Below are 25,332 nucleotides of genomic sequence, written 5' to 3' on the forward strand. Positions count from 1 at the left end.
CCTAAAGATAAATAAATAAACCTAACTTCCTCCCCTCCCCAAATAATAAAAAATAAAACAAATTACAGATGGAGTACAAATATTAAAATGTAATAAAGTACTAGAAGAAAAAAAATGTTTTTGGAGTCTGAAATGGGTAAGGAGTTTCTAAGAAAAATACTCAGATATCTGTCCTCGTAACAGATTAACATTTACTGTCCTACAAAAAATAAATGAATAAACAGATAAAGAAAATGAATGACACACTGGGCGGGGGGAAGTATAACATTACTACATACGAAGAATTAATTTCCCAGATATACTATAAACTCCTACGAAATCATAATACAAAGATCATCTAAGAAAAGAATGGCCAAGGACATAATAGGTAGCCTAATTAAAAAAAAAAAAAGAAATACAGAGTTGCTCAACCTCACTCATAAAAATTGCAAACAAAACTAGATATCTTCACAGATGAGTAAAAGTGAATAAATTTTATCCCTAGTAAGAATAATTTTATTATTAAAAAGTGAGTGAATAAATGTTGAGAAGCATTTGGGGAAACAGGTATTCTCCTATGCCCCTGGGCAGAAGGGAAAATGGTGCAGCCTGGCTGGTGAGCAATGTGACAACGTTTCCCTAAGCAATTTCTAGAAACGTGTCCTAGAGATAAGTCACATATATATGAACAAAGACACCTGCAAAGATACAGGCACTGGGAACTTTTTTCAGGATTTCTGGTAATCACTAAAAGCGGAAGACAACAAAGTAACTGGAAAATGCCCACTCCTGACACAGCCATATGTTGTGACTTGACGACTATGTGATTACAGGAGAAAACCAAGCCAGCGACAAACAGCTGCAGGGACTGATGTGAGTGAGGAGAGTTTGAAAAATAATGAATTGGCAATACTTCAATAAATCCAAGATACTCAACAGTACGTATGGTATGATCCAATTTTGGGGAGGGGAGGAATGTACAAGAAACTTACCAGTGGTCACCTCTACTGAGGGGGGCGGTCACAGGGGCTCAGGTGGGATGGCTTTGACTTTTTGCTTCATAGCCTCTGCATGACTGAAGCTTTCTCTTAAGGATGAGTTAAACATGGCTGTCCTTTCCTCTAACCTTTACCCGTCTGCAAATGGCCCCGTGACAGTGACATTTCTTCACAAAACCATCTGTTGCGGTGTTACAGCTCAGCTGTGATATCAACCTGGATCCGGGCAAGAGACTAAGCGGCACTCAGAGAGTTGGAGAACTCAGGTTTATTACACTAGCAAGCCCAGAGGAGTCTCTGGACCCCGTCTGTAGGGTTACACAGGCCTTTATAGGCTGCCAGTTTACACTTTGCAACATCATATGCAAATAAAGTATAACAAAAGTTGACCAACTAGGAACAAGCTTTGTAGAAATAGACCAATCAGGAGGGAAAAAATAACCAATCAGGAGTGAGGGAGAAGGACCAATCAGGAGTGAGAGAAATAACCAATCAGGAGTGAAGGAAATAACCAATCAGAAGTGAGTTCAAGGAACCAATAGAATTTTAGGGGTAAGTAAGCAGTTTCAGAGGCAAAAAGTGAGATAGAGCTTCTGGGCCAGGTAACTGGATGGTGCTGGCGGGAGAGTAGTGGCCCTGCTTAGGGGTCCTTTTTATGGGGCTTCCCGCCTCACATCTACCAGGAGCAGGTCTCCACCAGTGCCTCCATGTCTCTGCTCACGCTCCCTGTCCCACCTTCCTAGCACATCTAACTTGCACATCTAGCCTCCGTCCAGGACCAGCTCCAAGACCAACAATTTCACAAAGACGTTCAGAACTCCTCAAAATAACACCATCTGTCCCTGCTCAGCACCCCCCACAGCACTCAAACTGCAACACACACGTTTTTGGGGTTTTGCTTTTTGCAGAGTTTACAATTATTCAATTATTTAAATTTTGTTTAATTTGCAACACATTGTTTTGCCTTTAATTTGTTAATTTACTTTTCCTAAGTTTTTAGTCTCTTTTTTTCTCCAATCTTTAGGCATATTAAGAGAGAGCATGCTTAACTTTATTTTGTCCTCCCCACCCCACCTTTTAGTTAATGTGAGAAATGGCATTTGATAAACACTGTTTAATCAATTTTATGTGACAGTTCCCTCAATATCCACATATTACTTTTTTTCTAAGAAGAAATCCCCTGTTATTTATGGTCCTAGTTCCTAGGTCATATGGCCACATGGTATTTTCTTCATTTAAAGATGATATAAAACCCACTTTTTAGAGTAAATTCACATTTTGTGTACCTGGAATTTCCCATACGGGGCAATCCTAAAAAGTTGTGATCTGACTTAATTCACAATTCTGACAGTAGCAGAACACTTATCTAAAATACAGTTTCATACTTATCCTCATATAGAAAAACAAAAAACCAACATAATCTCTGAAAACAATTCAGTAGCATGAACGTAAGAATATTAAATCCTGATTAAAGAAGAGAAATAGATATAATGCTGTAATACCAATCAGTTTTATCCAGTGTAAGAAAAAATTTAAGCTTTATTTTGGTAAAACATCTCAGATTCCCTCAGATCACAGCATGTCAATAAGCAAAATGTACACAAACTGAATTTACACTATGTGTCAAGTCCCGAATTCCCAGTCTTATGTAAGCATATTGCAAAATACAAGTGCCAATGACTTAACTATAGGTAGTATTTTAAACAAAAATAAGTGAGTTTTCAGCACTTAAGTGAAATGAGGCTTTAATCAAAAAAGACTTAATTCCACAGGGTGTATTTTTTCAGAACAGCAATTAATTCAGTCAAGTCTGTGATTCCACGTTCAAGTGACAGTGTTATGTTGGAAGCAACTGAGAAAAGGCAATCAACGTGTAAGTGGTGGAATACAGTATGTACTATATTTGGGGACGATCTCTAACCGCATCCAACTTTCAGACCTTGTGTTGGAGTCTAATGAAACACAAAGCTAGAGAGAAGAACTCTGACCCCACTTGGAGGAATGCAGCGAAATTGCTCTGTCTGGGCACAGACATACTTCGTAACTTTGAAGGTCTAATCCACTCCCCACACTAACTGATTCACCCAGAGCATACTTCTTCAGCCACAACTTTAAGGAACACGCAGCCTTTGACAGAAGAGAATTCTGTACTTCCAGTTTTAAAGCAGACAGTTCTACGAAGAGGCAACCATTTAAGCATCCGAGTACACACACTGAGGTTTTTACAACTTCATGCCTTAAGAGAAGTTTTGATTTCAGAAGTATTTCAGGCGCCCCACATCAAATATTTACACACTACGGGTTTCATACAATATAATTATAGAAACTGTAAGTGGCACAAAATAATCACAAAATTTTCAAATTCAAGTTTCCAGCGATCCTTAAAAAAAAAAAAAAGACAGATTATAACTGTTTTGTCCAACTGAGATATCCAGGTTTGGTTATTATCTAGAAAACGCTAAAGCTGTGTGAAAAAAAAAATCAAAGAGAATCTGTAACTTTGATCATTTCAACCTTTTAAATATGCACACCGAGAAAGAAAAGAAAAGGTTCGTCTGGCATATGAGTAATGAAGTCAAGGAGCTTTTATAACCCTAAGCTGCAAATGGAAGCTGTTTTAGGTTTTACACAATTTCCACAGTCTTAATACCCGTGTTTATATTCAGATAAAAGAAGTGACCTTTTGAAGTCATCCGGCATCAGAAATACCACTTATGGACAAGAGCCACAACTAGAAGCCTGGGGAAAGGCGGGTCTCCAAGTATGAGGAATGCTATATAATCAATTTACAATAAAAGTTACAGTTTAGAAACCTTGGGAAGCTCAAATTTCTTTAGTTATTTTTGTTTTACTAAACAATACGAAGTAAGCATTATACTTATTTTGAAACACAAATTAAAAACAAAACAAAACAAAACAAAAAACAAGAAAAAGGCAGCATGGAGCATGTCAGTAGGAATCACCAAAGGTTTTTCTTTTCCCCTCTTTGTGCACACTGTCTCACTTTTCTGTTCTCCACTTGGCTGCCAAAAAGAAAAGAAAAGAAAAGAAAAGAAAAGAAAAGAAAAGAAAAGAAAAGAAAAGAAAAGAAAAGAAAAGAAAAACAAATCTCAAAAAAAAAAAAAATTAAAAAGAAAACAAATCTCTGCTCAAAGCAGTCATACTTGAGAACATGACAGGGTTTGCACATGATTTTTCCTAACTTCCCGCCCACCCAGGCCCTGAAATCTAAATAAACATGTCAGTGAAGACTTTTCTCCCATTTGCAAGACGTCTGAGCCGCTATATGTGACCCACAATGAAAGTGGGCGAGGACAGCTAACATCACTGGCTGCTGCCAGGTTCCCGGATGTGTCCTGTTTGCTATGTTTATTTCTTTAAGACGATAAAGACAAAAGCTCCAGCTGGAACTTCAGACTCAGAAATCTGTAAAAAAAAAAAAAAAACAAAACAAAACAAAAAAAAAACATACTTATCATAGTCCTTAAGATTTCCCAGTAAATGCTCTGAAATCAAGTACTATAAGGCTGCTAATCAGCAGCTGAAACTAATTAGCCATTTAAATTACACCGGCAACATGGGCCGAACCGTCTGACAGCTTCCTCTTGTATTCAACCAGAATCCGAGTATTCGAGTCCACACGCCAGCTACACCAACTAGAAGGCATTCTTCTGATCAAAATTTACCCTAAAATCAATTTTCTCAACTCCTTTCTTTTCTCCAAATCGTTCAATCACATTTTAAGGTGCAGAAGTATGTGAAACAGCGTGCTTTACTGTGCTCTTTAAGAAACCTAACATCTTAGTGAACTGGGAAACTTTCACAGCATATTTAAACTCTAGGCATGTATAGATATTGTTTATCTGTGCTGCATAATATATACTGTGAGAAAGTGTGTTTTGACTCAAAGGGTAAGCTGAAATGCTACAGTGTGGCAATATACTCGTTAGAGAGTTAGCATCGCTGAAAAGGAAAGCATATATTTTAATAATTCCAATGTTTTTTGTTACATGGGCTTAATTTAACATTTTTTCCTTCCCCCTTTTGACTTTGCATTTCTATATGAGAAAGCATCTTTTACTTTGAGGCTGTGTTTGAGACTACAAAGAATATGCTAGTACACCTTAATATAAATATAAATAATATATAAGCAATATGTAGACACGTAAACAGGTCCAGACATCAGACCACCGACGTTGTGCTTTCTGGATTCACACGGATCAGTCTGGAGGCGTTTCTCAGGTCCTGGAGCTGCTTGGCAGGTTTCCCCACACCTTCTTCAAACCTCTTCTCCACCACAGGGAGGACCGTTTCATACAGAAAGGATGCATTCTGTCTGATAAAGGCCTTCTTCTCTGGATCTTGCTCACACCGAAGACTGTAATCCACGTGCTGGACAGCGACCAAAATGATCTCCACCAGGCTCTCCAAGAGCACCATGTGCAGCTCCGGGAAATACAGCTTCAGTGCCTCTTCCAGGAAGCCCATGGTCTGTTTCGTGAAAGCAACCACCGTGTAACTCAGATTCACCCAGCAGTCATCCCCGGTGTACTGCTCAAAGGTACTCACCCCGCAACTCTTCATCTCCTCTTTGAGCTTCCCCAGGGCCTCCGGAGTCATCAGGTTCATCCTCCTCCACATCTCCTCGGAGTTGCGATGCTTGGTGGCTTCGATGATGATTTCTTTGTAACTGTGCAAGGCCCCTTGGATGTCTTTCACCAGAAGGGCGTGGATGATGAAGGTGAGGTCCAGTCCGATGTCACCCAGTTGCTGACAGTGCTCCTTCGCCACTTTGACACACTCGGCTGCTGTGGAGAGGCTCTCCTTACTGTCAAACACCTGTTTGCTAAAAGCATCCACAAACATGCCCATGGCTGACCTCGCCCAGACCACAAAGGCAGAGTAGCAGCCACTGTCAGTGCCTGCAAAGTCTGTCTCAAATTCCCTTGCCGTCTCAAGAAGGCTGGTGAAGAAAACATGGCACAGCTTATGGATGTAGAGTAAAGTGGCGCCTTCAATGCGAAGCTGGCGGATGGCCGTGTGCACCGCCGCTGCTCTGTTTCTCAAAAACAGCTCACAAGCCTTCGTGCACTGGCCCAGCCGGATGAGCTGGGAGACAGCCCTCCGGGTAGCCTTGGGACCACCTCTCAGGGACCGATCCGGGGAGAGTTCAAAAACCAGCACCTCGGTGAGCTGGCGGACCCGCTCATCCACCTTGGCCCGCAGTTCTTTTACCGGAGGCGGACTGGGCTTATCTTCTAGGTAATGGTTCAATTTATCCAGCAGGTCCACGGCCCCTTCGAAGTCCCTCTGGGCGATACAAACGTCCAGGTCTTCAGGCAACTCCTGGATCCATTCCATCGAGAGGTCTACCTTCTCTTCTTCTACCTCTGGAGCAGCTGGTTCGTCGTCGTCCTCATCCTCAAATGGGTTGCTGGCCTTGGATGTCACCTGCGGTGGCCCTCGAGGGGCCGCTGCCTCCTCCTGCTCCCTGCGTCTTTTTTCACTGAGGGCCCTCTTGGTTTCCTCCAGCACTTCCAGCCACTCTCGTTTGATTTTTGCGTTTTCTGCCTGAAAAATGCGACTCTCGGGAAACATGAGCAGCTTGAACATGTCCTTCATGGGCGGGTTGTCCTTGACATTGACCACGGCCAAACCATCCAGGGGATAGAGGGCGTTGTAGCGATACATGCCCCGCCGCTGGGGCAGCCAGGTGGCCACCAGCAAACAGTCGTTCATGAGAAAGCCGTGCACCCGCTGCAGCTGGGCCATGTGGTCCGCCTCGTACTCCACCAGGTCCCCGTTGTATACCAGGTACTGTCCCGGCGTCTCCAGCAGGTGCCTGCAGCCTTCCACCTTCTCGAGCAGGGTGGTGAGAGTGCGTTGCTTTCCCTCCTCGCCTGGACCGGAACTGTCGCGGGAGGCGCCCCCAGGGCTGGGGAAAAAGCCAGCCTGGCCCCGGAGGTGGTCGCGGCCCCCGGCGCCACCTCCCCCCTCCTCCCCTCCGGAGGCGGCGGCGGCCCCCGCGGCGGCGGCGGCGGCGGCCGGCAGCAGGGTTAGAGGGATGCTCTCCAGGCTGCTCTTCTGCTCGGTCAGCAGGTGGCTGAGCTGATACATCTCGCTCTCCAGGTAGGAGATCTCGCGGGCCGTCTCTATGAACTGCCGGTAGTTCTGGTAGACGTTGCGCTTCAGGTTCTGCGCCGTCTCCTCCGCCAGAGCCTGGATGCGCTGCCGGTGCTCCTGCAGGTCCCGGTCCCCGTCCGACTGTTGCGAGAGCTGTTTCACGTACAGCCGCGGATCGAAGCCTCCCGACTCCAGCTGTCGCCTCAGGCGGCTCGCCGCGCTATCTGACATCGCCATCACCATTTCCGTCCGGCTCTCACGCAGTCGCTGTCACTATTGCCGCCCCCGGTACCGCTGCTGTCGAGGCCCACCCGTGCCGGCCCGAGCTCCAGGGCTCAGGAAGCAGGATGGAAGGGAGACGAGTACGCCTGCGCCCAGGTCTGAGCCTCAGACACTGCGCCTGCGCAAGGGGCCGAGTGCAGACAGTGCGGCTGCGCGGGAACGCCAGCCGCCTAGAGCGCATGCGTCGAGAGCTATCGCGGAAACGAGTGCAGGGCGAGGCAGAGAGACGTGAGTAGTGCGCATGGGCCGAGCGTGACGTAGGTGTTTGACGTTACCCGCGAAGCGTAGAGACGGTTACTAGCTTCCAGAAAACTTCCTCAGGCTCAGACGCTGAGAACCCAAGTTTCGAGCCCGCTTGGACGTGTCGGGCTGAGTTCTATATTTTAAACCCCAGAATCTTGAGTTCGGCGTTCGGGGAAAGGCTCATTCTTGTCGAGCCAGTTTTCCTAGAGTCTCGCGAGACCGGCGGGCTGACCCGAGAGTAGCCCGAGAGCCGGTATCGCCTAGGAGTTCGACCCGGCCCTGTGAGGCTCGGGGACCTGGAGTCGCGGCCGCGTCCGGCAGCGAGCCTGGCTGCGATGGATGAGGACCTGGTGTTGGCGCTGCAGCTTCAGGAGGAGTGGGACCTGCAGGTCTCGAGGCACGACCAGGCCCGGGAGCCGCTGTCGCTGGTGGACGCGTCCTGGGAGTTGGTGGACCCCACCCCGGATTTGCGGGCCCTGTTTGTGCAGTTCAACGATCGTTTCTTCTGGGGCAAGCTGGAGGCCGTCGAGGTGAAGTGGAGCATGCGAATGACGCTGTGAGTCCCGAGCGCCGCTGGGGAAGGAGGCGGCCGGCGGCCCTTCCGCAGCCCCGGCCCCGGGGGCGTTAAGCTGCCTGGTTTGGGGGCAGGCAGCTCCTCTCGGTGTATCTCTCCCTCCCCACCCTTCTCTCTCCCTCTCAGACAACTTGAAGAAAGCCGTGTGGCCCACCCCGCGACGGTTTGACTTATATAAGGGACAAAATGGGAGAAAAGGATGTTTCTTTGAATCTTCACCCCTTCACTAGGAGATAAATTAATACATTTCTGATTTGTCTGACGGTAGTACTTTAGGACCCAGGAGGGGGAAATAGCTAGCGTCTGCCCATAAGAAAGAACGCGGACACGCGGTGAATCCTTCCAAGGAAGCCTGCCGTTCTGGTCTCTGCTCATTAGGCTGTCACGACCTAGCAGTGAGCTCTCGCGTTAGAGTAGGGAAAGGGTTGATGTTTTCCTATTTCTGGGCCCAAGGGATCATCATCAGGGATGCCTCCGAAAGGATCCCTTTCCGACCGCCAAGCTTGAGAACCACAGACTGATGATAGCTGGTAGGAGGAGAGGGAGCAGCAGAATAGGATAATCTTTAAGCAGCTGCAGCCTGGCTCGGGTAAGGGAAGCCACCACTGTTCACGTGTCTGTCTCCCTAAGTGGGGTGAAACGCAAGCATCTCCTAACAGAGAGGGTGAACTTTCGAGAAAGCCATCTGCCATTGCGTCCTCTCAGTCTGAACTGCCCAGGAATGTATACAGATCTCTCTCTTTCCTGTTTCCCTTTTGTATATGTTTGGTAAATGACAGTTTTGTGCTGGTTGTTTTCCAGGTGTGCTGGGATATGCAGCTATGAAGGGAGAGGTGGCATGTGTTCCATCCGACTCAGCGAACCCCTCTTAAAGTTGAGACCAAGAAAGGATCTCGTTGAGGTACTCTCTGCATAACCCTGATTAGCTCAGTCATTTAAATGCTTACAAATTTAGACTGCTGTCAATTACCCTGTACATGTAAAAAAAATTTTTCAGTTTTCAGTCATTGCAAACTTTTATTGTGGGGCAAATAATAATGGTTACCTAATATTTTTATAGTGTTTCAAAGCTAGAATCTTTCAGGTATATTATCAGATTTGATCTTTACAACAGTTCTGTTCAATGTTTGTTATAAACGAGGAAATTAAGGTTCAGGTAGGTTGAGTCACGGATTTAGAAGCAGAGGAAAACTTAGGCTCCAATTGGGACACGTGAATTTTGATTCTCTGTTCAGCCACCAAGGTGCCCTCCTAGGACATTGAGCTGAGCTGGCAGAACAAACCAGCATGAGGGCACACTTCAGATCTAGAGCTGATGGTCACTCCTGCTAGCAAAAACTCTTGAGACTGCATCTAGTTGAGTCTAGTATATGCCTGTAAGTACCCAAGATGCACCCAGTGTGACTTGTATTGCCCCAGTTGTATCACTTGAAATGTATGGACAAAAGAACATAGGTGACAGAGGTTGGATGGGAAGTAAGTTAAAACATGCTTAGAAATACGAAGGATGCTGTTTTTAAGGATAATAAAAGGTAATGGATTCCACAACAGTGTGAATGTACTTAGCGCTACTGAACTGTACACTGAAAAACAGTTAAGATGGTAAATTTTGGAGGAGTAGGTATAGCTCAGTGGCAGAGTGCATCCTTAGCATGCATGAAGTCCTGGGTTCAATCCCTGGTATCTCCATTGGGAAAAAAAGAGGAAAAAAAAAAGATGGTAAATTTTATATTACATATTTTTTACCACAACTTAAAAGGAAATAGCTACTAGATGTAAACTGTTACACCAGAAATACTTAATTAATAAAGAAGAAAGGAAAAAAGGAACAGAGCCCAGATAAAATAAAGGTAGACATAAACACAATATCAGTTATTATAGTAAATGTAAATGGACTAAACCCTCCAGTTAAAGACATGCCAAAACTTAACAACAGAAAGCTGCTGGGGCTACATTAATGTTAGACTAAAGATTTTAAGGGAAGAGGTTTTCCTAGAAAAAAAGGGGGACATTTTATGATGATAAAACATCTATTAAATAAAAACACATAAAATCCTAAAAGTAATAACATAGCTTTAAAGGACATGAAGCATAAATTAGCAGAAGCAAAAAAGAGAAATAATCAATCCACAGTCGTAGTCGCAAATACTAACGCAACTCTCTTGGTAACTCAATGAATAAGCAGAAAAAAAAAATAGACAAAACAAGTTGAACATGATTAACCAAAGCAACCCTACTAGGAGCCCTAATTGGAATAGTAGTTGCTTAATGAATGTTTACTGTGTAAGTGATTAAATAAACATGAACCATGTTTTAAAGCAGCTACCTAATTTATAATGTATAGGATTCAGAGTAGGAAAAGACTAACTTAACTAACTCAATTCCTTCTTGAGGAGTTCAGGAAGGATTTCAGAGATGTAGATTTGATGACTGCTAACATCACCCCCCCCCCCCAGCACTCACTGAGCGCCTGCCGTGTCCTGGACTAAGCTAGTTACTCTCCTGTGTGCCGTTACCCCAGCCCTGCGAATTAGGACAGCTCCACTGTAAGGACAGCCAGCCAGCCGTAACTTGTCCAGGGTCTCGTGTATAATGAATAGCAGCTCCTTGGTTTAGGCTCTAGCTTCCCTGGCTCTAAAGCTGCACCGCTTGGCCTCATCACTGCTGCCTTAGAGCTATTACTTCCACGAATGGAAACATGGAGGCAAGCCCGACAAGACAGATGGAATTCTGACAGGTAGTTAGCAGCGGGGCCGCTCCCGGCAGAAGGAATGGGAGGGCCGGGAACAAAAGGGAGGCCGCTAACCCTCTGGCATATTTAGGAGCAGAGGCAGTGGCTTTGGGCCAGATACAGAACAGCAGTGGGAAATAGAGGTGTTTGGGCACCGTTGTGTCGGGCCTTGCTTGAATCTAGCCCAAATGTGGAGGATGGTAAGACACATAAAAACAGAGATGTTCAGTAGGCTACCTGGCACCGTTTTCAGGATGTGTTTAAATTGAACCAAACATCAGGAAGGTAAATTGCTTCTCTTTTATAATAGTTATTTATCATTATTTAAGAATGTTGAGAAACATCTGAAACATAGAATGGCCTTCGAATTTGAGTCTCGTAGAGTGACATTTACTTGAAAAGATAAAGTTCATTTTTATTTATTTTTTTTAACATTTTTTATTGATTTATAATCATTTTACAATGTCGTGTCAAATTCCAGTGTTCAGCACAATTTTTCAGTTATTCATGGACATATACACACTCATTGTCACATTTTTTTCTCTGTGAGTTATCATAACATTTTGTGTATATTTCCCTGTGCTATACAGTGTAGTCTGTTCTACCATTTTGAAATCCCAGTCTATCCCTTCCCACCCTCCACCCCCCTGGTAACCACAAGTCTGTATTCTCTGTCTGTGAGTCTATTTCTGTCCTTTATTTATGCTTTGTTTTTGTTTGTTTGTTTGTTTTTGTTTTTGTTTTTTAGATTCCACATATGAGCGATCTCATATGGTATTTTTCTTTGTCTTTCTGGCTTACTTCACTTAGAATGACATTCTCCAGGAGCATCCATGTTGCTGCAAATGGCATTATGTTGTCGGTTTTTATGTCTGAGTAGTATTCCATTGTATAAATATACCACATCTTCTTTATCCAGTCACCTGTTGATGGACATTTAGGCTGTTTCCATGTTTTGGCTATTGTAAATAGTGCTGCTATGAACATTGGGGTGCAGGTGTCATCCTGAAGTAGATTTCCTTCCGGATATAAGCCCAGGAGTGGGATTCCTGGGTCATATGGTAAGTCTATTCCTAGTCATTTGAGTAGTCTCCATACTGTTTTCCACAGTGGCTGCACCAAACTGCATTCCCACCAGCAGTGTAGGAGGGTTCCCCTTTCTCCACAGCCTCTCCAGCATTTGTCATTTGTGGATTTTTGAATGACGGCCATTCTGACTGGTGTGAGGTGATACCTCATTGTAGTTTTGATTTGCATTTCTCTGATAATTAGTGATATTGAGCATTTTTTCATGTGCTTTTTGATCGATAAAGTTCATTTTTAGAGATGGAGTTGATTACTCTAAAAGGGAAGTCTTCAAAATGACCGAGTTAAAATGTTTGGTTCCATTTTTTTGTTCAGCATAATTTCATAAGCCTGTAGTTCATTATTGCCAGTTTAGTTCTTCCGATGGAAATTCTTTTTTAAAAAAATTATGGAGGATTATGAAAAAGGTATGATCTTTGAAGACCTTTATGATTTTCATTTTTTGGTTTGTTTGTTTGTTTATTTTGGCGGGGGGGAGGTAACTAGGTTTATTTATTTATTTTTAGAGTCGGGACTGGGGATTGAACCCAGGACCTCGTGCGTGCTAAGCAGGCACTCAACCATTTGAGCTATACCCTCCCCCCATAATATTCGTTTCTTAAAAAAATGTATTAATATTTTTTAGAACTAATTATGAAAAAGCAGCCTTAAATGCTTTTGTTAACTTTGTACCTAAACTAACGCTTCCTTGGTATGGAACGAGCAGTCGGTTTTATCATTTGTGTTAAAAGTTTACGTGATTCAGAAATCCCCAATGTACAGAAAGCTCGGCCCAGAGAAATTTCCGTCTCCCGCAGCCCTCTGTCCTCACCTGTCTGCCTGCTAAAGGACACTGTCATCACCGGTATTTTTTCTTTCATTGCTCTGTTTTGCCCATGTTTACAGCCACTCTTAGCCCCTCTCCGCCACAGAGCACACGTCTTACAAATACCATAGACACTCTACTTTGCCTTTTTCATTAAAAGAACGCTCTCTGTAGCTTTCTCCTGATATTTCGTAGAGATGGTTTTTATTCTTTTTTATGGCTGCATAGAATTCCATTATGCGGATGTGCCGTTGCTCACTTAACCAGGCGCCTGCTGCCAAGCACTGCTGCCAGTCTCGCCATTGTGGGCAGTGCCACAGTGAAAACCCCGTGTACATGCAACCGTTCCCATTAGTGTAGTAAACTGCTGGGTCCCGGGATAAGCGTGGTTGGAGTTTTGGCTAAGTGTTACCAGATTCTCCTCCACAGGGACTGTGCCGTTCTATGCCCCTCCCAGTGACAGACGGGCACGCTTCCTTTCCTGTAGCTTTACTAACGGTCAGACCTTAGGGATTTTACCCATCTTGATAAGCAAAAGGTGATACACCAGTGTAGTGTTAATTTGCATTTCTGTTCTTAGAAATGAAGTTGAACATTTTTTCCTAAGTTTATGTGTCTATGGGTCCTTTATGTTTCATTTTCTGTGAACTGTCCGTGACCTTTGTGCATTTTAAAACTGGATTGTTGGTCATTTTCCTGTTGACTGTAGGAGCCCTTTATATTTGAGGAATTAATAGCTGTGGGATAGTTGCACATACATTTTTCTGAGTTGGCCTTTGCACTTGACTCAGGGAATTTCTTTCCTGTACAGAATTTTAAAGTTTTTCTGTGGGTGAATTCATTGACCTTTTCTGAATTTTTATTAATAGTAAAAAAGGCTTTCCTAGAAGAGGTTGTTCTTTATTTTTTTTGCCATTTTATTTTATTTTATTTAGGAAGAGGTGGTTCTTGACCTGGGTTCTACAGAGCTTTGGATATTATATGCAGTTTTGTGAACATGTGCTTATATAAATTTTTCTAGAAAGACAGTTCATGACTTTGATCCATTCCTGAAAGGAGCCTGTGATCTAAAGAAGGTTAAGACCCGGGTAGAGTAAGAAAACGCATTTTTATTTTCAAAAGCGTCCTAACAAATTAATTTGTTTTCTGTTTCAGACCCTCTTGCATGAAATGATACATGCCTATTTATTTGTCACTAATAATGACAAAGACCGGGAGGGACACGGTCCAGAGTTCTGTAAACACATGCATCGCATCAATCGCCTGACTGGAGCCAACATAACGGTAGGGAATGCCACACACGGGTGTGACATTTCGTTATTTATTTGGGGTTTTCTGGGACTTAATTAATAGTTGAGAACTGGGTAGAAACAGAGGCTGTCTCTGAGGATTTTGCACAGCAAGCGAGAGGCCCAGAGCAGCGGACTGGCTTGTCCGGGACCACCCGTAGGAGGCAGCAAGAGCCAGCGATGCCCCTGAGACCTCTGACCACGTCCAGGGTGACACGTTGTCCGTGGTCACCCCCAGCCTCCACAAGCTCCCTCCTGGACCGTACCAGTTACCTGTTAATTTCCTCTCAGGGCCCACACTCTGCCTTCACCCATCCTGTGTTCTGCTCCCGTGTCACGTGTCCCTCCCTTCATCAGAGCCTCTGACTCCTATGTCCGCATGTCACAGTGGAGGTGACAGCACCTGCCATCAGTAAAGCAGTAGGAGCCAGGCCCTGGCGTCCACGTGCCAGCCCACTGGGCGTGCACTGTAGGGCTACTTCGTCCCCCACGGCTCCGTTCCCTGGTGGGTGAAATGAGGATGGAAACCATCCCAACTCTTGCATCCTCGTGAGGATGAAAGGAGAAAATGCATGCAGAACATTTGAGCACAGTTTAAGTACTAATGAAACGTTCATTGTTTTTTTGTTATTACTGATTCATTTTATCAAATAGCCTGCCTGTTCCTTTACTCCTCACTTCCCACAGCTCCCCTGCCCGCGGCTGTGTTTCTGCCTAAACTTTTCACCTCCTGCCTTCTGCATACGTCCCCTCCCTAAAATATGCCGCCTCTTCTACTTTTTCTCAAAATGCTCCTCGTCCTTCCAGTGGGATTATAACTTCTCCCTCCCTGGAACCTCTCAGCAGACACGTAACTTGTCAGAGTATTCCGTCCCACGCCTCTGAACAGAAGGGGGCTCCATCCGCTCTGTATGCATCTGTGTGAGACGCACAGTGAAGGTCCCCTGCAGGGGCTTAGCAAGAGTGAACTGCATCCAGCAAGAGACTGTCCCTACGGAGATTCAATTCTTTGGTCTGTTTGGGTATTTCCTTCTTTTAAAAGGCAGGAAAGGCCAGTGTGGTGGAAAATGAAAAGTGCTCACCCCCGCTTACTTGTAGCTGTCAAGTCTTACTTTTCTAAGGAGCTCATTTAATTATCAGATAGAGTTACTTCAACATCAGCAGAGTGGCTCGCATTAAACACCGTCACATAAAATCCAGATTGGCAAGAGACTATGGAGTTGCCAGGATAAAAGGCTTTTAATTTCTTCACTAGCATGTACACTTGAAGCGAAGTCCTAGTGTACTTCCTGTTGTTCGGCCAGAAGAGGAAGTACTCTTTTATCTTGGATGTCTGTGTGTTTTTGTTGAGGTTTTACCGCCTGGACACCCCTTGCTGGTACAGGTCACATCCTGTTACAGCGGGACGCCACAGGGCGCCCGGCTTCACGGTGTGGGACAGTTAGTGACCACGCTGTTCACAAGCCACATCCCCAGACTGCAGGAATTGCAGGCGTTGGAAGCGAAACAGATCCAGTTTGCTGTCTTTGTTGCCACTGAATTGCTAAGTGAGACGTTCTCAATGAGAGAGAAGGCAGGGTCTTCCACACCTCCTCACCCCCGGACCTCTGTCCTCCGCGCTCCCCTGCACCTAATATAACTTGCGTTGTCTGTGGGCTTGCTGAATTACAGAATTTGTTCCCTTATGATGGAAAGTTAGTGAGTATAAATCTGTTTATCCACAGAGTTATAGAAAGCGTAGCATTCTTTCCCACAAGGGGAATTTATTAGAGTTGAATGCCTTGATTTAAAACAAAGAAAATCTCTACTTCAATAAAAATGTATTTTAAAAAATTGACACAACATTGTAAACTGACTATACGTCAACAGAAATATATATTAAGGAAAAAAAAAGAGAATCTCATGTACCGATGCCCTTATCTTACACAGTAGTCCTGTTCCACTGAGAGGTCAGAGGGGCACCCGCGTCACTCAGGAGCCTCAGTTTCCCGGTGGTGCCCCGGCCCCCGCGCCGCCTGGGCAGGAGGGCTGGCCTTCCCTTCAGTCAGAGCCCTCGTCTGCCCGTCTTCTGCTTACGTTCTAAGTGAGATCCATCTGGAGGGTGAAACCTAAAGAATCCTGTTTAAGGACTGACGCACATTTACTGCGGATTTTCTTTGACTCAGTGAGTGAAGCTCTTGGCTCCCTCAGTCGGCGGACACTCCTGAGCGCCTTCACTGGGCCACCTGGAACAGCCCCGAGGGACGCAAGGGTGCGAACCCTCGGCCCCTGGAGTGCTCTTCGCCCGGGAGCGGAAATGAGAGCCCAGCAGGCTCACCACGAGGCAGAGCGTGCGGCCAGGAGACAGCCCGTCAGCCCTCCTTCCGGGCCCCCTGGGGAGGTGCCAGCTCAGCAGCGGGACAGTTCTTAGTATCGGAGCTTTCTTGTCTTTATCCTAATTTTGGATCATTTAAAAATCTGGCTTCTAAAATGTGTAGCATTTACAGAGGCTTTTTGTTTTAATTTTTTTGTCTTCTAATCTCAAATTTTGCACTGCACAGTTTAGGAAGTACTAAATTAACTGCCCATTAAAATGAACTTTTGAACAGAAGCTAAGTATAGTTGCTGTCTTTCCCCAAACATCATAATAACTTCAGAGGGCTCCAGGAAAGGGAGAGTTTTAAAAATAGAAAAAAAAAAGGCTGCTTATATATTTTCTTAAAATCAGTCGTTGACTTGCCTGCTTGACGCTGAAACGTCGTCTCACCCCAGGTGTACCACACTTTCCACGACGAGGTGGACGAGTACCGGCGACACTGGTGGCGCTGCGACGGGCCGTGCCAGCACCGGGGGCCCTACTACGGCTTCGTCAGGCGCGCCACCAACAGGGCGCCGTCCGCCCATGACTACTGGTGGGCCGAGCACCAGCAGACCTGCGGGGGCGCGTTCGTGAAGATCAAGGAGCCGGAGAACTACTCCAGAAAAGGCCAAGGGAGAGCACGGCTCAGCAGGCAGCCAGCCCCCACGGCGGAGGAAAGAGGTCAGGTGGCTCGCGTTCCCCCGGCCTGAGTCGGGCTTCAGGGTTGTTTGTGGTGGACGGGTTTTCAGGCGTGGGCTTAAGCAAACACATCCCATTGTCCGTGAAATGGTGGTAGAAAAATACACTTTATACAGACGTGAGTAAAAGAAGCAACAGTTTCCACTGCTCACATTTGAGGGCAAAGTCCCCTTCCCTATCCTGAGTCATTAGGAAACAGAAGGCAAAAAGATTGTCAAAATAAAAACAGTAATTCAAGTAACAATGCCCGGAACGTCAGTCCGCGCTACACCCCTTCCTATCGGTTGGAGTCCATCCAGCTGACTTCTGTACGTATGTATCTGCCCTGGGAGAAGCTTGGGGAAAGGACGTGACATGAATATGCCAGCACTTCATCTTCCTGTGAAGTTCAGAGCTGCTGCCATTTGCAGAGGTACCCAGGTGGCTGAAGTCAATGCTTCCTCCCTGGGGAAGCGGGGTCCTGGGTGTGAGGGGCCTGCGAGCATCAGCTGTAGTTCTCAGGTCTGAAACACCCAGTACGTTGAGAAGCTATAGAAGGATTTATGTGGGGAGGTTACATCCTCAGTTTTGTGAGTTGGAGGGAAGAATGCAGTGTCAGATTTTTCCCTTCTGGAACTGAACTGAATACTAAGCAGTTTTCAAGGTCAAGTCACTTTGCTGGTGGTCTTTGCACGGTAGCACTCCTCATCTAAACGTGAGAGGAGGGTTTCTGTCCTTTGTGTTCTCAGTACCAGAGCTCCCTGACTACTGGAGACGGCCCTTCTCCCATTAATAGATTATTATTACAGGGGTCTAAGGTAGATAAAAGAGTACTTCTTTGTTTTGAAAAAACTGTCTGGTAGCTTAATATTTGCTACAGTATTCATTTTGAGTCAGGGAAAAATATTTGTTTCTTTTGCAGATAAACCCAACAGAGGTGAGAGACAGCTGTTCATCCCTTTTAGTGGAAAAGGCTATGTTTTAGGAGAAACGAGCAACTTGCCTTCATCTGGGAAATTTGTCACCTCACATGCTGTTAATAAAACCCAAGATCTTTTACATCAGGACCATTCTGCACATGCTCTAAGACCTAATTCTAAAATTGAGGTGAAATCTGAACAGAATGGTTCAAGTGAAAAAACTTCTCTGGTTGCCCCTGTTCTCAGTACCAGTCACCAAACTGTTGTAAGCAACTACTTCCCTAGAGTGTCAGCTGCCAGCCAGAAGGCTTCCCGAAGTGCGCGCGGGTCTCCAGCAGAAGGCGCAACAGCCCGTGACATCGCGAAGAACCCGGCCCCTTCCGGCGCTCAGAGAAGGGTTGCGTCTCCTACGAAAGCCCTAAGAAAGTCTTTACAAGCCATGGAGGCGACACCTGTGACTGCACCCCGGGGTGCAAGCAGGCCTGGAGATAAATTCCCAAGTAAACGGCCCAGGCTAGAAGACAAGACTGTTTTTGACAACTTTTTTATCAAGAAAGAGCAAATACAGAGCGGTGGTAACGACGCACAGTGCCGCCCACACCCGCCAGCTGCAGCGCCGAGCCCCGGCGGCGCGGGGCTCAGCAGACTGGTCCCCTGCCCCGTGTGTCAGAGTGCCGTTCCGGAGGCTCAGATTAACGAGCACTTGGACTGGTGCCTTGAAGGCGACAGCATCAAAGGCAGAAGCTCAACAAATCTTTGAAAACCGAATTGGGTCTCAACGTGCCACCTGAATTACCTCACGAGCACAGTGTCCGCCGCTCAGGGGTTTCCGGTTAATACCGAGATTTGCAGGTTGTAATGGTTCACCAGTACTGAGTATCTGTTTTACATACACATAAATGAGATGGTAATTTAAAATGTTTTATGTCTGAAGGTGCTGTAATTCACTCTTGCCTTGTGTATACTGTGGCCCAGAGTTTGTTCTGGATGTATACATGTCTAGTTTTCAGATACTTTTAAATACTTTGAAAAGCAAAGGAGAACAAATCTATTAATCTTTTTCTCTATTTTCCTTAAAATACTCAGGAATCCTGTCAGGTATTTGGTTAAATTGAATCTTTTTTAATATTAAAACTTATTCCCAGAAGTGATGTTAATATTCATAGTGTCAGACATACCGACCAAAAATACAGTCTAAAGTATATAATTGTTTTAGGGTACTCAAGCTTTTGGAGTTTTTTTCAAAATCTTAACCGAAAATACATTTCCTATATTATAAAGATTTTTATGTGTCTGTTAGGCTAAAAGGTGGCAATAGATTTTAAGTTAAAGTAGATAAATATGGGGAGGAGGGTGTAGCTCAGTGGCAGAGCACATGCTTTAGCATGCACGAGGTCCTGGGTTCAATCCCCAGTACCTCCAGTAAATAAATAAACCTAATTGCCTTTCACCCCCCCAAAAAATTTTAAAAATAATAAAGTAGATAAATATAGTAAAATAAATTTCTTTCAGAATATTATAGTAATTCTGTAGGCCAGAGTTTAGCTGTTTTCTCAATTTAGCAAAATGAGTGGTTTTGTGCAAGTGGAACATTATCTGGATGCAGTATTACGAACTTTAAGCCATAGTTGAAACCACTTAGGAATACCATGTGTGCATTTTAAAAAGTGTTTCTTTTAAAAATCATTATTTTCCACGTGACAGCAAAAGGACAAAGATGGTTTGATCACTTGACTTTCTGTCTCATGGCTGTACCACCAGCGTGTGGGCATATTTCCAAGGCCTTAGCTTACAGATTTCCTTTTTCCTCAACTTTACTGCAGAATGACGTGTCCACACATGCCCCGCAGCCGGGTGTTCCTGGGGCCCACCACTGGGTGGAGGTAGAGGGTGTTTCGGTTACTTCTCAGGCAATACGCGCAGCCCCCCCCCCCCCCCCCCGAGTAACCCGTTTTCATCTGTCACCACAGGTTCGCCTAGCTTGGCTTTGAAGTTCATAAAGTAGCAGCTTCCTTGCTCTGGGTAGCGGGAGTTCGTTGTTTCCATTGCTGTGTAGTATTTGTACGAATATGCCAAGTCTGCTTGTCATCCCAGTACTAATGGACACGGGAATTACCTCCAGTTGGAGGCTGGCTGTTGTGAATAATGCTGCTGAGAACATCCGGACTCATTCCTGTTGGGCGCACACCCAGGACCAGAAGGCCGCGCCCCCCGCGTCCTGACGTTTAGCTTCGGTGAACAGCGCCGGCCTGCACGCGCACCAGGACAGCCTCGCTTGTTCCACAGCCTTAACACTGGCACCAGTCCTTTCCATGTTAGCCTGCCTGGTTGTTCGTTCACAAATTTTGATACTTCTTAAGCATGAAGTTGGACCATAGTATTTAATAAATGTTTACAGATAAATGACTTAAAATGTGTATTATGTTGAATATATGCATATATACTTTCATAGAAGATCATTTTCTCTGATTCAGTTTAACAAACTGTGCAGTTAAACATTTGTTGGTGCCCAAACCATGCAGGGTTCCAAGGCTATGCGGTAAGACAGCCCGTGACCTCACGGAGCTTTGCAGCCTGGCTGGGGAGCGGGCCGAACGCGGATTCCGGGCAGTATGGTACGTGCTGTGACAGGTTTCTCCCGGTCACTGGGGGAACTTAAAGGACAAGCAACACAGCCTGGGGCTTCAGGTGATGGAGGAGAAAATCCTACATCTGAGCTGAGTCTTACAGGGCGAGTCAGCTGAGCCTGGGGGAGGCAGAGAGAAGGGGCCTTGCAAAGAGAAGGAACACAAAAAAAGACATGGACACAGACCAGCGCATTCTGCTGGGAGAAGTCGGCTGTTCCAGATGAACAGAGTGTGCAAAGCTTGGGGGAAACAGCAGGAGAAAGACACAGACACGTCAGACCTAGAACCTGAGGGCCGGGACCCTCTGCTGTGTCCCCTCCCCTTGATGTCCGGTTTGGGTGGTCCCTGGTAACACCTATCAGGCCGGGGCACTGCAGTGGGGGCTAGAGAGCTTTGTAAGGCAGCCAGGAACATGTGAGAAGTGTTCCGCTGGATTCTCTGGGGACGACAGATGGGAGGAAGAAGGGCTGTGGCAGGGATGGAGAGAAGGGGTGGGTTTGAGAAGTATTTAGGGGGTAAAATCAAGATCTGGTCAGTTTTCAGGGATGATGGAAATACTGTAGCTGGCAAGGAAATTGGAGTTAATTTTAAAATTGGAATTAAATAAGCATTCCCTTCAATCTATAAGAATTCTGTTACACCGAAACCTGAGTCATTTACATTGTAAAAAGGATTCTGTTCTAGTGGCTTCAGTTTTTCCCTTTAAAGAGAATTTCATATCCTAATAACAGCTGGCAGTTTTGGGTCAATCTTTAAATGCCCATTTTGGGGAGACGGGGTAGAAAAAGGGGATAGACTTTATTTCTAAGATTATACAATTATCTAGCAAATACAACTTTCAATTGATAAAGCTTCGTTTTGCTTTTGTAGATTATAAATGCGTGCCCTACCTGGAAGTTCTAAGATGGGTGGCAAAATACAACGAAAGCTTCCATACCGTCCTGAGCTGAGACTGTGGTTTGTTGTTTTGGTTTTTCCCCAAACCTTACAGGACCTTTAAGGAAACAAGAAGGTCAGAGCGCAGCCGCTGGAGGACAAAGCTAAGCTCTTCGCAGTCCGTTAGTCCTCGCCGAGGACGATGCTTTCCTGTTGCTCATTTGAGTTTTGTCCTCGAGGCTGTGGTAGCCTTTTTAGCGACCTGTATTTGTGTTGACTCGCAGCACATCCACCAGATGAAGTGAAACTCGAAGACGACAATTATTACAGTTCAGTCACCCTGGGAGTTGAAGTGAATGGATGCTCTGTGGAGCTGAGCTCCGGCTCTTTTAGTTTCTCACATTCCACTAGAAAGTCTCATGTTACATGTTTACATGCTTCAGCATCACATCATTTGAAACGAAAAGTAAAAGACCTGAGCTTCTTAAGTGACTCAGGGATCGTGCCATTAGTAAAGTTTATGATGTTGTCTGCTGTATTCAGATACAAGCTGGTGTTGAACCTACCGAAAGATCTACCCCCGTTCACTGAACACCAGGTGGCGCTCTTGGTCAGTGAAATTTCTCTGAAAAACTGAAGGCAAAGCAAACCCACAAAGGTCAGAGAGAAACTTGCCAACAGCAGGAACAGTAATTGCCAGCTCTGAGTCGCCCGTCTCACCTACCTGTGGTCCCGGGAGAGGCCGCAGCAGGCCAGGAGCGTGTGCTTGTTTACACAAACAAGGACTAACCCACGGGCCACACCGTCATCTCCCTTTCCCTCTGAACACCAACATGACACTCGGTCTTCTGGAAGAAACCAGTGCCTACATATGGCCAAGCCGGGTACACGCCGGCAGGGATTCTCCCAGACAAGGCGAGCCCTGTGCCTGTCTACTGTTTCTAAACGCACAGCACTCTTCCTTTGCAGAAGTCCAGCGCTCACCATCTCGCTCTGCATCACCCTCCTAGCACACAGGGTTCTCTCCCTACATTGTTCCTGGTGTTGAGTGAGTGAAACGACCAGGCATTTCTCAAGTTCCATGCTACCTGCTTCCGCAAAGGCATCTTAACGAACTCTGACTTCTCCCTATTTCTCTGAAGAATCAAAATCTGTGTATTTTCAAGACAGGATATTCTTCAGACCCAAATCATTCCAGGTTATAAGCATTCCTTGCAAACTAAATATATGAGAACCTCCATCTACATTTAAGAAACTGGGAGGAGGTAAATGTATTTTTTACAGGATTCCTCACAGGATTCTTGTGTGTATCTGTATACATTTAAAATAATAAATATAAACGTGTGCATATACGCACACACAGACATAAATGGCCAGTAACGTTTATAAGGTAAATGCAGCCAGGCTTAACTTTTTCAGTTGTGTGGTTAACACCAGATCCTCCAACAGCCACATCCAGGGCGAGGGTGGGGTCTGGCGTCCCACCGCGCTGAGGGTCATGCATCTTGTTCCTTGGAGACCACTCCCACCGCTGTATTTCGTCACGTAAGCACACGACAGTGTGTGTGTGTGTGTCCATCCTGCTTGCTAACTGTGTGGCTCTTTTGTACTCTTGGCTGCTTTCCTGCTTTCTTTTAATGACCTTCATTGTATTTTCAGTGGAGTCTATTCTTCTTGGGGTACCTTATAATTTAAACTTGGTATGAGCTAGTTGTGTCATTTGCAACGTCTTTGCTGATTTACACCAGCTTTTGTTTCATTTTTTCCTTTGCTCCATTTCTGGTCTGGGACTTTGAATTTCTCATTTCAGGTGTTAACTTTTACTCCTGCAATGTCCTGTTTAAGAATGTTGAATTCGCACGGGATACTGTTACAGTTTCCTTCTGCCTCAGGGTCAAGGAATTTTCATCAGCTGTCTGTAATTCTTGTTTTCTTCTTACAGTAGTGTAAGAGATGTTTTCTCCCCTTTTCTGCTCATCTTGAAAGGTATTCCTTTCCTTGACTTGCAAGAACAGTTGGTTCCGTGCAGGCAGGGATGGGGACTTCACACTGGAGTGCCCTCTTCCGCTGGGCCAGAGAAACGCAGCAGTCCACAGACGTGGCGCTGTTCTTTGTGAGGTGGGAAGGGTTGGAGTCTTGTTTGAGTCCATCATTTTTTTTTAAAGACCCTTGCTTCCTTCTTTCACTTTCCCAGCAGGCCTCCGGGAGACATCTCCCCTCTCCGGACCCGGTCCCTTGCCCAAACAGCCTCCTTCGGTCTCCTCTACCGGCGACAAGGAATTGTTCCGTGAGCTTCCACAGAGGAAAAAAAGCAGGTTACGGACAGAGAATTAGGAACAGGAATGGCCTCAGGTTTCCCAGCATTCACACCGGGACCAGAACCAGTGAGGCCATGCCTTCAAAATCCAGAAGGATGCTGATTTCCAAGCTGTTTCTCTGCCCAGCAAGGTACCAGGGGAAGGGAAAACAGAGACACTGGTCTCAGAAAATCTACCCCCCAGCAGGTGCTTTCCCCAGAAGTGCTGGCGGACGGATGGCGCCACCAGACTGAGGGGGTAGATGAGGACAGAGGAGGCACCTGCAGAACGACAGGGGCGGATGGAGGGTGGCTGCTCCAGGCGCCGCAGGTTAGACGCCACAGGGAAAGAACGAAAAGTCAAGGCATTAAGGGAAAAAGGAAGCTGTGGAAGAAAAGTCATCGTGGTTTATTCTATGTCTCAGCTTTGAACAGCAGTCTAGCCACGAACCTGATCTAAGTTACAACACAGTTACGCAGGAGGTGGGGTGCGGACGTGTGCTTGTTTGTAGGTGTGTGGTGGGGACGGGGGGCGGGAGAGCCGCGGGCGCTGGCCTTCCGCGCGGGGATGCCGAACACTGAGGAATCACGATGTAGCCACATAGCTGCGTTGTTTGGAACCAGTCGGGCACGTACTTTTAAGAATCACTTAAAAGAGTTAAAATCTTTCCTCGGGGGAAGGCCATGCAGGGCTTACAGAACAAGCTGATTTAGCCACATGTGCGTGTGTAACTTGGACTTCAAAAAGTGCAGAGATACTTGACAGAGCACCACAGCCACGCGGCAGTCAAGCCAAAGGCCTACTCTCCTGACGCCTCGCCCGGCAGCCCTCCGCGGGAACCCGTGTGACGCTGCGCTCACCCTGCGCGACTCACCGCTCGCCCAGCAGAGCCCGAGCTGCCTGCGGACGGTCGGCGCCTCCCCCGTCTTACGAGCTGGCTGGCGCGCCAGCGCTTTCTACTTAGAAAACCCTTCCCAGCTCCGGAGGCCACGCCCTTCGCGCAGGACCCGGTCCACGGCCCATCCTGGGCCTGTGCCGGGCCCTGCCGGGTTCGGGTGGGGTTTATTCGCCGGCGACCAGGGAGACCCTGTGAGGACCGACGGCAAGATCTGGGGAAGGCACGCCTCACGCGCGGATGTCCCAGCACCTGTCCCTGAAGCCGTGGAGACGGGGTGTTCGCTTCTGACTGCTTATAAACTAACTGAAGAAGATCCGTGTACACGGACGTTAAGAATCTGGGATAGTTATAAATATGTATTTATATGTAAATGTAGAAAACAGCAGTCCGCAGTCAAGATGCAGCTCTCACTCATCCTCGGACCCTGGGCACCTGGGGAGTAATCTACACTCTGTTTCGGTCACACACGACTCTGAGTTTGGGGCTACTATGCTTATTTTCAGGCAAAAAGGGCTCCAAAGGTCACATAATGAAGTGGCTGAGCCGGAACTAACCAGATCTGTCAAGCCCACCTGTGCCCTTTAACTA

General features: G+C 46.0%; 2 protein-coding genes across 2 annotated transcripts; one reads left to right on the forward strand and one right to left on the reverse strand.

Moving 5' to 3' along the window:
- Positions 1-1,230: 1,230 nt before the first annotated feature.
- On the reverse strand, positions 1,231-7,479 carry EXOC8 (exocyst complex component 8). The gene has a single exon (XM_010995421.3). The coding sequence runs from the start codon at positions 7,341-7,343 to the stop codon at positions 5,160-5,162; it is 2,184 nt and encodes a 727-aa protein (XP_010993723.2). The 5' UTR covers positions 7,344-7,479; the 3' UTR covers positions 1,231-5,159.
- Position 7,480: 1 nt separating this feature from the next.
- Positions 7,481-20,459, forward strand: SPRTN (SprT-like N-terminal domain). The gene is made up of 5 exons (XM_010995422.3): positions 7,481-8,181; positions 9,001-9,100; positions 13,977-14,105; positions 16,862-17,129; positions 18,049-20,459. The coding sequence occupies exons 1-5, from the start codon at positions 7,961-7,963 to the stop codon at positions 18,804-18,806; spliced, it is 1,476 nt and encodes a 491-aa protein (XP_010993724.1). The 5' UTR covers positions 7,481-7,960; the 3' UTR covers positions 18,807-20,459.
- Positions 20,460-25,332: the final 4,873 nt, after the last annotated feature.

This window comes from Camelus dromedarius, chromosome 8, assembly GCF_036321535.1.
Source record: "Camelus dromedarius isolate mCamDro1 chromosome 8, mCamDro1.pat, whole genome shotgun sequence".
Classification (NCBI taxonomy): domain Eukaryota; kingdom Metazoa; phylum Chordata; class Mammalia; order Artiodactyla; family Camelidae; genus Camelus; species Camelus dromedarius.